This window comes from Augochlora pura, chromosome 3 (assembly GCF_028453695.1).
Source record: "Augochlora pura isolate Apur16 chromosome 3, APUR_v2.2.1, whole genome shotgun sequence".
Taxonomy (NCBI): domain Eukaryota; kingdom Metazoa; phylum Arthropoda; class Insecta; order Hymenoptera; family Halictidae; genus Augochlora; species Augochlora pura.
In genome coordinates, this window is record NC_135774.1 from 18,292,151 (window position 1) to 18,303,915 (window position 11,765).

The following is an 11,765-nucleotide window of genomic DNA, read 5'->3' on the forward strand; positions in this document are numbered from 1 at the left end:
AGGAACAAAGCAGGACTTGTTGATTTGCGAATAGAACTAAGTATCATCGTTGGTTTGCGAATAGAACAAGTCATCGGGTTATTCTGTACAAAAGGACAAATCAAAAGCATAGAATACAATTTGTAATTTTTAGAAAGATATATTTATGCCTAGAGCTAAATGTAAAAGTAGATTGAATAGCACTAAGCGCTATGTAATCACATTGAATGAACATGTATTATTGTTTTTAGGTGCAGTCGAACGAATTGCGTTTACTGTAATCAACCTGAAGAAAACTATGGATTCACAATCAACACTCGCTATTACGGTTTTTTAAACTAACAACAAGATTAACATATAGTTTGTGTATTATTCGTCACATTCCTCATGTTTTACCATAGACCTATATACTTTGTGGCATGCAAGAATCGTGATTTTTGTTCAAAATACCGTTTCATCCCCTGCCCCCAGCTACCTGCAAATTATTCGCGTACTGAGCACGATGCGACCTGTGCCAATAGTTTTCAATAGCTCAGGATATTTAAGAAAACTGTAAAAATTTTCCAGTATTCCTTTCTCAGTTCGCCACTTAGCTAGATTAATTTTGCGACGCCCGAGAAAGGAAAAAAAATAGAAACGACGCACGAATCTCTTTAGCCACGTATAAGAAAGCTCGTGACAAGAGTTTACAATCCGATGTTTAAGCCTGTGTTTCATTAATTTTCTATTTTTTCCTTTTCGATTACGCGTAACCCTGAAACAGAACAGTATTATGTGTTGTGATCTTTTTCAAGTCTGGCTAATCAATGAGAACAACCCCCGCATAAAAGGCATCCGACGTACGACTTGTTCACGTAACTTATTGTAAAACGTTACTTCATATTAATATTAAGTTTTGAGAGCATAATGGCGGCAATACCACAATGTATTTTATTGTAATTATTTAATGGTGACAGACATTCCAAATCAATTGTCAAGGCACGAAATAGTCATAGGGAAGTGTACCAACTTGCTATACGATAACTTTTTTAGATACTTATATGTTTACCTGTTTATTTGTAAGAAGGTTTAAATGTATGTAAAAGGATGAATTGTACACCTAATGCAACTTGATTGTTAATTTAGCGTTGATATTGGGTCTTCACTTTTACTTTCAATGACAGTCCACTCGTGCGAACCATACGTGTATTTGAAAATAAATGTTTCAAACAAATATATTTACCTAAGCATCTTGTATGTAAAAGGTTTCTTTGCTTGAATATTATTTTCAATTTGCGTTTTAAATACTGTTACGTATACATTCCTTCAAATCTTTAAAAAGACTGTGTCCCAGTCAAGTGAAGTACCAAAGAAATACTGTATTATGTGCAAATCAATGATTTCTTTTCTACGTGTTACAAATGAGTATGTATACTATGTTTAAAACGCTTGACCCCACAAATTACACGTATACACATATTATATCCGCGTAATGCATCGAAGCGTAAACTGTTTTCAAATTGTACGAATTTTAGTCTTAAGTATTTTTATGCAGTGTTAAAAATATGAAAAAAAATAAATATCATCAATTGAATATAATTTGTAATAGACTTTTCATAGAGCATTGTTTTCTCTTCATTCAATATTTTTGTTTATCTATCGATTTCCAAACTGAATACTCATTTACAAATGACTTTACGCCAACAATCTGTTGGGAATAAAAAGATATAATAAATGAAACACAGTTAACGCTTCTGATGTTTACGGTGATGTTAGAAAATAGATATAACTATGTATTATCATTATTTACATGTTATATGACATAACTTGTTAAAAACTGTATAAGCATCCTAAAAATACTGTGCATAAAGTAGACATAAGTTATTTATTTAAAGAAATTATATAATATTGTTATTTATTTTCGATTTTTTTTATTCTGATGATATAAATTGCACAAAAAGTAGACAAAATGAAATAAACTTCATTTAAGATAGATGTGTTGAGAATTCCTTCACCTCTCTCGCTAACAAAGTATAATAAAAGTACATCATATTGTTTACTGTTCTTTAAAAAATTTTATTCTTTTTTTATCCATTATCGATGTTTATATAATACTTAGTATTATTATCATTATCATTACAATTACAACATATTCCTCATCCACTTCTAGTAAATGATGGTCGTATTTTATTTTTCTCTGGAAATATAATCCGTCTGTCGTATACAGGGTGGGTCATTTTAAACAGGTCGCCTGAATAACTCGCTTGTTTTTGAAGATAGGAGAAAATGCATTAGACCAAACTTACTTAGTATCGGGGGGCTCATAATCTGGTATTACCAATTTTTCTGTAGGTGGAGGCGTCAAGAAGATATGAAGGTCAATTCTGTTTTATTAAATGGAACGGTAAGTTTTTTCACTTACATTCTGATAGAGTGTTTCAAGGCGAAAACAGTGACCTATTATGAAGTCACCTTCACATCACCTTCATGCCTCCAATTACATTAAAATTGGTAATACTAGATTATGAGCTCCTCCATACCAAGTAAATTTGGTCTAATCCATTTTCTTCTACCTTCAAAAACAAGCGAGTTATTCAGGTGACCTGTTTAAAATGCCCCACCCTATGTATATATATATATATAATCCGTCAAACTGTTTCACTGTACAGAAGGTCACAATTGAAAATACTAATGTACAATACTTTTCCCCTGAACACTTCTAACAAAACATCGGGAAAAGAATTAAGAAAAATTGCAAGTTCTTTCTTCCGTTCTAATTGAAATTTGTTTTAAAGACGTAAATTATTATTGACACATTTCAGTTCTGTATATAAATAATTAATACTCTTTCGAAGTATATTCAATAAGCACAAACAGCTCAGTCAACTGAATAACGTGGCTAGTATTTTAAAAAGTAGAAAGTGGAACTGTAACAAAACAAAATATATGGAAGGTAACTTAGAACCGTAAAAAATCCATGAAATGAAATGTAGTCTTTTACATGGTTGCAATCACAGTTTACGAAGATCAAGAACAAACACACTGCCATCGGATGCAGAAGCGCCAACTTTATCGCCTCGACTGTTCCAACAGACTTCGAAAATTCCGCCTGTACCTCTATAACTGTGCACCAATTGACCGCTCTGTGCAATTTAATACAAAATTTATACAATATTCATGATATATTAACAAATCTAGAAACATGAATAAATGTGATCGTGTATTACCTGAGTAGACCAAATATGAACACATTTGTCGAAACTTCCGCTAGCAAGAAATTTACCGTCTGGACTAAATGCTACGCTGTAAACTGGCTCTGTGTGTTTTGTTAGTGTGTGTATACATGTGCCTCTCTCTACATCCCATAACCTTACTGTCGAATCAAAAGATGCGCTAGCTAAAGTTAAATTCATATTTGGATTATGTGTTCCAGGTCCAGTTGGTGACCACTTAATTGTATATATTTCTTTGCTATGAGCCTGGAGATTATGTACCCATGTATCCTGTTTCATGGACCAAATTTTAAGACTCATATCATCTGAACAACTAGCTAACAAATTGCCTTGAGGGTCCCATTTAATAGCATTAACTTCATTCTGTAATTAATACAATTCATGATAATATTATGCTGGATAATTAAATTCCACTATTAATTATTACTATATACTCACTGTATGACCTTGGAAGCTCTTGATTGGTTTGTCTACATTAAGTTTACACACATGTATACATTGATCTGTAGAACAACTAGCGAATGATGTATTTGTTTGCCAATCAACATCTAAGGCAGGTGCACAATGAAAACTAAACTGTTGGGTACACTGTCCACTTTCTGCATCCCATATAATTGTTGTTTTATCCACGCCAGCACTCAATATATAATTTCCACGTTTGTTCCACTTTAACGCAAAAATAGGACCTTTGTGTTGACCTAGAGTTGAAGCCAATCTACCATCTGTTTTCCAAATTCTTGCATAACCATCATAACTTCCAGTTGCTAATAAGGTACCATCACACTGAATGAAAGAAACAGTAAATATTTTCCAAACCTTGCAAATATTATATATATATTATTAAGTATATAAAACATACCTTCCAATCTAAAGAAGTAACATCTTTATTACTTGGTACTTCTGTACCACCTTTCTGTATGCAGTGACGAAGAACAAGTTGATTAGGTGCTTGAGAATTATCAGACATATCCCAAATACGTGCTGTACTATCTCCAGAACCAGATGCCAAGAGATCAGTTGTTGGATTCCATGCACATATAAACACTTCTGATTCGTGACCACGTAATTTTGTAGCTTTACTTTCTGGAATTTCAACTGCACTAGCTCCTGCACTTCCTGCACCTGAACCTTGTTGTTGTTCGTCCACTTCCATTTCTGTTCTATCTCCTCCTCTCTCATTTGTGCCTACACCTTCATTAGAGGTAACAACTGTAAAATAATTAGTAAATATTAAATTAGATACGATTTCCTTTTCTTAAGACATTTCTTTTCACAACACTGTTATTACTTCTATAATATATACACAAGTAATATATTATAATGATAACATTGATGATGATAATGAATACTTTGGATCAGAATTTATACTCTAAATCCTTAATTTCAAAAATACGATAACAAAGAAAAGGAGCTGAACTGTTGGAAAATATCATAAACATTACAAATCTCAATAAAAAAGAATCATGAGGTATACATTAATAATGAAAGGATATAATTAATATACCTCAAGGCATATGTACTGATAATTTTAATAATTTCTCGAGAAATAATATTTCTTGAAACAGTTAGTGTAAGAACGATACACCTTTTCATTAAAAGTGTTAAAATAAAACAAAATAATAGTACTGTTTGCTCCTAATTTTCGGATGTTATAATTTGACTATTGAATTTTATTTTGCTATACCATTGCTTTCACAAACTATTAAATTATGCTTGCAAACTAATTGGAGAAGGTATAATAAAGATATATTAACACAACTGGTATAATAAAATATAACTCTGAAACAAATCCGAAAACTAAAGCTGTCCTTTGATTTTCCTGGTTTAGGTAGGAGGTCTATAAAATAAAAATACTTCTATAGACCAGGGTGTACCAGGTTCTCATGAGTAAATGACAGAAACTATAGCTACCTTCTTCTCCATTTGTATCTTGCACTTCTGTTTTCACCTGTTGTTTCTGTTGATTAATTTGATTTTGCCTAGATGCAACAACATCTGGCATAACAGCATCAATAAGGGATAATGATTCAACCATTCTTTGCTCAGTGCCATCTTCACCTATTGATATTTCAGCCTCTGTGTACTGTAATCCTTTTTGGAGTATGGACAAAAGTGCTGCTGGTGGTACTAATGCTCCATTTATGTTACTTTGTGATATATGTGATTCTATTCCAAATGTATATGCAGAATGTTGAAATCCTATTAAAAAAATATAATAATGTTAATTTTCACATTCAAATGTTACACTTCATATATTACAAGTCAATCGTAATTTATATTTAAATAATTATCTGTCTTAATTATACCAATACTTTTTTTTATGAAATCATAAGTTACTAATTTTTTCGTGAATTCTGATAATTATTGTAATAGAAATTTATGCGTTGTGTACGTTAATAGACACTCATAAACAAAAGAAATTCAAACGTTATTGTTATACAAATTCGCTGGGAGAGGTTAGGAAATGTTTCACACAACAAACCGGACTCTTGTAAATATCGGTAAACCAAGAAATTGACTTCATCACTAGAGAAGCTCATCGTTCTTATCCTTTAAAACACTAGCACAACATATTTATACGGAGTTGCGCCGAAAAATCGTGTTCAACCAAGTCGGACGCCGAGATTCCCGATTCCCGAGATTTGCCGCGTCAAGGCCGCTATAGCAAAAGAACACAGAGCTATTATACATAAACCATACAGTATACAATACAGTAACAGCTCAAGTTTTCCATGATCTTTCTACCTCCCTTAACTTTTACAACCATCCCCACCATTTTACTGCGCATCCAATCCACAGTGAACTTTGTCTTAGCACTAAATCCTCAGCCAATCAGAGCGAAGCAATCTCTACTCTTGTTCTCGTTAATGGAGCGCGTTGCAGCCGGTAACTCTTACAGAAACTTAGGTTATATTACTGTATAGCACAATTAGCCATGAAATATAAACAATGGTGTGTTCAGAAATAGTGTACCTTCTAATATCAACGTAATTTCCTCTTATTTTAAAATCAGTAAAAGAAAAAGGATGCATTGACGATACTAATTCATGTAATGTTTTCAGCCGTATTTATTATGTAAATAATATTACACTTGTGCAACAATACAATAATGACCTAACGTTGACAGTACGAATTTATACACAATACTTCATCGAACAGAACGTGAGCAATCTCACGATGTTCATTATTGAATTATTTCTAAAAGTACTTATAACGTGTATAATTTACAATTTGCAGGAATATGTCAATACATCTACGATCTCTTACTCTGCTAACAAGGAATTTATTGCTTCAAAGAGGTTTGTATTGCAACCGTGAGCAAATTTTAGTTTTACAGTTAGTTTTTACTGTTCGATTAAACGTTTCGTTAAAGTCAGTAGAGTAGGGTTAGTTTTTATTTAAACAAAAAAATGACCATATCTTCATTTTTATCTGAAAAGTTATCATCGACACTTGAAAATTGAACACATTCTTCCAGACGTTTCTTACTGTTTATACTTTTTAAACTTACCTATTTATCTTATCACTATTCATTGCTTCAGTGATAGTGCTATATCATATGTTAATAACTTTAAGCGATATAATAACGGTTAAAATGTTTACAATTTTTTAAACGTTTCATATTAGTTTATAGATTGTCCACTGACGCGCTTCGTATATTATTTCTCATATTATTTAATATGCCTATACTAAATTTAATGTAATTTGAAACAGTTTCTCTTAATTTTTAAAAGCAATTCTTAATTAACATCTTCGTATATAAATAGATATATGAGTTAAAATATATAGCATGTACATATATCAATATAAGTGTTCTAATTCATAAAGTAAATACAATTACTATTATTTTATTTTTTTCAACTACATGTTTTATTGTTCACCCAGTATTTTGAAGTGAATATTGAATTATACAAATGTCGTATGTATACGTAAACTATTTGTTTATTAATATAAATATTAAAAAATAACAGTAGAAAATAGAACAGTAATATTTAAAATATAAATTTCTCACTTTTTTCTACTGCTAATTAAACTTTTTTAACTGATTACACCAGGAACGATAAAATTTGTTCAATGATATTAAATTTGTTTTCAGCATTTAATAATAAACATTTCACTATTAACTTTTCCATATTTTTATATTGTTCTGAACGTTTATTCAGTTGTATCCATCGCTGATATACAAATGATTGATAAACTACCGTTAGTATTATCTCATTTTTTAAGAAATTAACTACGTATGTACCTATACACATGCTATGTATGCACCTATAGTTTTGCGGTATACAGCGAAAGCCACGTGTCATTATAATATGTTGTGTAATTGTCAAATCTGATCGCCGGAGGACCTGATTGGTTAAACCAAGGTCACGAAATCTGATCGTCCATGCTCAAAGGAACAGGCCGTGTGCCGCTTCTGTTCTCTTCGCTGTATGTACAAGTTTCATAGTTGCGAGGAAAACGCGGCAAGACGGACCGTCTTATTTTTTGTTACCGGAATCACTATTTGATTCCACATTCCTTTTAACTTGTTTTAAGGGACAATTAGAAGAATGACTTCGGAAATTGATAAAGAGGAGTTAAAAAAGCGTTTGACACCACTGCAGTGGCATGTAACGCAGGAAAAAGGGACAGAGAGGTATGTACGTCAAACGTGAATTGAATATTCTTAGTATGGAATAAGGCGTGTATCAGATTATTATCGTATAGGTACTTTATAAGTCGCACGGGTGACGTAGGTTTTCTTTTTGTGAAACAGTACCTTGAATAACTCCAAATTTCTATATACGCATTGCGTACGTTTTTATAGATACACCGTTTTACGATTGTTTATAGAAATTTTCGACAATAGATGCAATAATACTATATTATCTATTTCTCTTTAATGCATAATTAACATATTAGTGAAAGCAGAATTTTGTAATTTATAATCTTGCATGCATGAATCAAGTATCAATTATGATCAGCTGATGGAATATAACTATTTCTATTAATTTTTTTTAATAGTTCTTAAACAATACTAGAGTACTATTGTAATTATATAATTACAATTTATAATAGTTTGATATAAATTGTTATAGTTATGATTCAATTTTTCAAACATTTCATAAATATGGTGGAAACTGGTTTACTTTTAGGTGACATGTGACTAAAATAGCTTTTTCAAGAGCATGTGTTGGCTTGACTTTGCGTCATGACCGAGTGGTTTAAAAATAAAACATAGGTGTTCATAATTAACTTCCTGCTATGCATGCCTGTCCATGGTGATAACCATTTTTCTTTCCATTTTTAGACCCTTCAGTGGTTGTTACAATAAATTTTACGAAAGGGGCACGTATACCTGTATAATTTGTGATCAAGAATTATTCTCTTCCGATACAAAATATGACAGTGGTTGTGGTTGGCCAGCATTCAATGAAGTATTGGAACAGGGACGAGTCAAGTTAACCAAAGATACTACGCACGGTAAGCAGATTTATGAATTATACTTTTATTGATAAATATTTTTAGAATTATGCTCGGTTTCTTAGTACAATAACAATATTTATTACATATATAATATACACTCATTAAAAGTATGTGCTTAAATGGTAGATAAATAAACTCTATAAGGTAAAGTTCTGTTTATATACAATAACAACTAATACTGTCCATGAATTTTAGAGTTTTATTTATTTACCATATTTAAACATTCTTCATTATTTTTCTTACATTCATACTTTCACAAAACCTATCCTAACTTTTAGTTCTGCATTCCTAAACCTTCCATTACTCACATTTCACTATTTGATTTATTCTTTTTTATATTTTACAAATAGCACAAATATCTACGATTAAATTAATACAGTTCCTTTACTATTAAAACATTTTATTATAGTGTATTTCAAAGGTGCACAAAAATTTGATCTCTGTTATAAGATTATAATAATAGATTTGCTTATCTTTTTTTAATGTATTTACAAAAAAATCTATTACTACTGTTTTATGAAAATTGTATTAGTATATAAGGAAGGTAATATTCCTCCTTTCCTATACCTTGCATGCTAATGCTTAGAGTGTGATTGTGTTAGACTTACATCATCTATTGTGTGAAATTAAGATCATAGACGTAGTAAAAAGTAATTTTTTATCGATTCATCTATGAAAAAAAGAACATTAACATATCTTGCTGGTTCATCATATTATAGTTAACATGTAGCATTTGCTTTTATATAATAATTTTAGTAGACATACTACTACTACTATAACTTCAAGCTTTAGAATAGAATTAATTTATTATATTTAACATAGTATTTCAATTTGTTTTTTAAATATATATATATATAATTTATATCATTTTGCTAATACTGTTAGTACTTTTTGCATCTTTTTAACTTATTTATGATGTAGTTGTAAATGAATGTAAACAGAAGGAAAGTATTTTATGGGTATACTAAATGTGGTATTATGTAGATTGTAATTATGTTATTTTTAAATATTCTAGTAACTTCATTATAAAAACATTTAAGTGTGTATAGATAAATATTTTTCAGTATCTTGATAATTCTTTTAATTTATTTGTACAACAATGATATATTTAAATATGGAATAGAAATTCAGAGAGATCTCTTATGGATGAATAAAGCAAGAAACTCGATTATGGGTATTGATTATGTGTAGTTTGTGTAGTTACTTCTTATTTTACTGATTATTTAAAAAATACAAGACAGTACAAGTTTTCTGTTATATTTCAACTTATTATTTTTACAATTATATCATTTAGAACAGAAATATTGATATTTGTTGCTTATTATTTAGTAGTCAACCTACTGCTTTCAATAATATCAATAGATTTTGTTTGATGCTGCTATTACTGGAAAGCATTTAAAGTGCACAAAAGAAAGGTGTTGGTCTGTGTTTAATCACACTCTATTATTCTATTTCCTTTGTCTTCCTATTGCTCCGCTACCACCACTTCACTCTCACCATTGACACACAAAACTGCGTCGACAATTGACGCACAGTTGGCGGAAATCTACTACTGCTGATCGCAAACCCAGATATGGTGCGGACCGAAGTAACCTGTTCAAAGTGCGGTTCACATTTGGGGCACGTGTTTAATGATGGTCCAAAGCCCACAAGGAAGCGCTTTTGCATCAACTCTGCATCCATAAACTTCCATTCGGCAGGAGAAGAAAAGAAGACACCGTCATAAGACTAGTAGAAAAAGAACTTTAAATAAGATTTTAGGAAAAGTATGATAAAGTCAAACTTGTACTGATAAAAAGTTTATATTTCTTAACAAATACTGACTGCATATGATACTTTCAATTAGATTTTGCTACTACCATTTCAAACTTTAGTTACTTTTTGAAAAGAAAATATGTAAACATCATACACAACAAAAAAATATTTTTACATTAAATATCATGAGCATAATATTTTTCATGTATATTGCATATTCGTTATGAACAGCTTCACTTTATTTAATTTGTAAATGATAAATTTGTTTCTAATTATTAGAAGCATAGATTCCACAAGAGAATATAAATATATGTATTTATGCATAATACAGTGATAAATTATGTCATGAATATTTTTCAATGTTAATATAATCTTAAGGTGGCCTCGAATCTGTAAATACACCCTAAATGAATAAGATACTCCATTTAGAGTGTGTAAAATATAAAATCTAATAAATTAATGGAAAATATATAAAAAAATAATTTACGGAAACAATTAGTTATTTTTTTATATTACATCTAATGGGCATAATATGTAAATAACAATAACTATTTATTTGTTTGAAAAAAACGAAAGAAACTGTATTGTAAACTTTGTTGTCATTTGTGTTAATCGTTCGTTATTTAAATGGAAAATATTTTCTTTCTGTATTGAGTGCGTGTAAGAAGGGAAGGATCTCATTGGAATAACAATTCTTTTGTTATAAAATGTTTCCTTATATTGTAACGTTTCAAAACAAACTAAAAGGTGTTACAGTACAATATATATGCAAATTCTAGGCATTATTTTTACAATAATTCATTATCCATTTCCTGCTTTCCTTCATTTTTAAATTCGACACTGTTTAAATATTAGCTTTTCCTGAGAAACCAGATTCTCTACCAAATTCTCTTGCAATAATAAATACCAATTTCATAGAAAGGGAGGTACATTGTTAAAATGACATTTTCTGTAAAATTCGAAAGCTGAAAACTTTAATAATAAAACATGTAAATAATATAACGGCTCCGTCACTAGGCCTGATTTCTTGTTTCATATTGAGATCTCAAAGCATTTTCAAAAACATCATAAAAAAAGTTACAAAAACATGAGTACACGTGCTCATAACTCGATTTGCATAGGAACCTATTTATATAGTTCTAAACCGACCAGAATAAGTTTCTTACAGAAATACATAAATGCACTTGGAACGATAACCGAGACGTAAAGGACCGAGAACGTTTATCCTTGTCCACATTTTTATCCAAGTCTTGTATGTAGCATTATATTATTGCGATTTATGTGTATTAACAATAAAATAATAACAATGATTCTAAAGAGGTGAATGGCTCTCAGTTTTATTATGATAAG

The 11,765-nt window shown here is 30.4% G+C and overlaps 3 protein-coding genes across 9 annotated transcripts in view; 2 read left to right on the top strand and 1 right to left on the bottom strand.

Moving 5' to 3' along the window:
• Positions 1-1,930, top strand: part of Dh44 (corticotropin-releasing diuretic hormone 44) — a 67,275-nt gene extending 65,345 nt beyond the window's left edge. The window contains exon 4 of one of the 2 annotated variants that reach the window (XM_078177052.1): positions 231-1,928. In XM_078177052.1, the coding sequence (XP_078033178.1) occupies positions 231-260 (30 nt within the window). In that variant the 3' untranslated portion in view covers positions 261-1,928. Of the gene's footprint in view, positions 1-230 lie in introns of both variants that reach the window. The other variant, XM_078177053.1, reaches the window with a different exon arrangement.
• Positions 1,931-2,035: 105 nt separating this feature from the next.
• LOC144467990 (F-box-like/WD repeat-containing protein TBL1XR1) lies at positions 2,036-5,865 on the bottom strand. 2 transcript variants are annotated; one of them, XM_078177044.1, is made up of 7 exons: positions 5,674-5,865; positions 5,103-5,390; positions 4,051-4,400; positions 3,630-3,974; positions 3,186-3,554; positions 2,960-3,101; positions 2,036-2,885 (listed from the first exon to the last, which is right to left on the bottom strand). In XM_078177044.1, the coding sequence occupies exons 1-6, from the start codon at positions 5,729-5,731 to the stop codon at positions 2,970-2,972; spliced, it is 1,542 nt and encodes a 513-aa protein (XP_078033170.1). In that variant the 5' UTR covers positions 5,732-5,865; the 3' UTR covers positions 2,036-2,885; positions 2,960-2,969. The 2 variants fall into 2 exon arrangements, with proteins under 2 accessions (XP_078033170.1, XP_078033169.1); XM_078177043.1 differs by having other exon boundaries at positions 2,036-3,101; positions 5,674-5,864.
• A 351-nt stretch (positions 5,866-6,216) lies between these two features.
• Positions 6,217-11,200, top strand: Selr (methionine sulfoxide reductase SelR). 5 transcript variants are annotated; one of them, XM_078177054.1, is made up of 5 exons: positions 6,217-6,353; positions 6,429-6,490; positions 7,731-7,830; positions 8,485-8,657; positions 10,196-11,200. In XM_078177054.1, exons 2-5 carry the CDS (start codon positions 6,433-6,435, stop codon positions 10,384-10,386), a joined length of 522 nt encoding a protein of 173 aa, XP_078033180.1. In that variant the 5' UTR covers positions 6,217-6,353; positions 6,429-6,432; the 3' UTR covers positions 10,387-11,200. The 5 variants fall into 5 exon arrangements, with proteins under 5 accessions (XP_078033180.1, XP_078033183.1, XP_078033182.1 ...); XM_078177057.1 differs by having other exon boundaries at positions 6,228-6,353; positions 10,232-11,200; XM_078177056.1 differs by having other exon boundaries at positions 6,353-6,490.
• The last annotated feature ends 565 nt before the right edge of the window (positions 11,201-11,765 follow it).

What these genes read in the sequence shown, in the direction of transcription:
- Selr (XM_078177054.1), top strand. Translation starts at nt 6,433, where the DNA reads ATGTCAATACATCTACGATCTCTTACTCTGCTAACAAGGAATTTATTG. An exon ending in GAATTTATTGCTTCAAAGAG is followed by an intron (nt 6,491 to 7,730) that starts GTTTGTATTGCA and finishes ACTTGTTTTAAG; the next exon opens with GGACAATTAGAAGAATGACT. An exon ending in AACCAAAGATACTACGCACG is followed by an intron (nt 8,658 to 10,195) that starts GTAAGCAGATTT and finishes ATTGACGCACAG; the next exon opens with TTGGCGGAAATCTACTACTG.
- LOC144467990 (XM_078177044.1), bottom strand. Translation starts at nt 5,731, where the DNA reads ATGAGCTTCTCTAGTGATGAAGTCAATTTCTTGGTTTACCGATATTTA. An exon ending in CCGATATTTACAAGAGTCCG is followed by an intron (nt 5,391 to 5,673) that starts GTTTGTTGTGTG and finishes TTTTTTTAATAG; the next exon opens with GATTTCAACATTCTGCATAT. An exon ending in TTACTTCTTTAGATTGGAAG is followed by an intron (nt 3,975 to 4,050) that starts GTATGTTTTATA and finishes TCTTTCATTCAG; the next exon opens with TGTGATGGTACCTTATTAGC.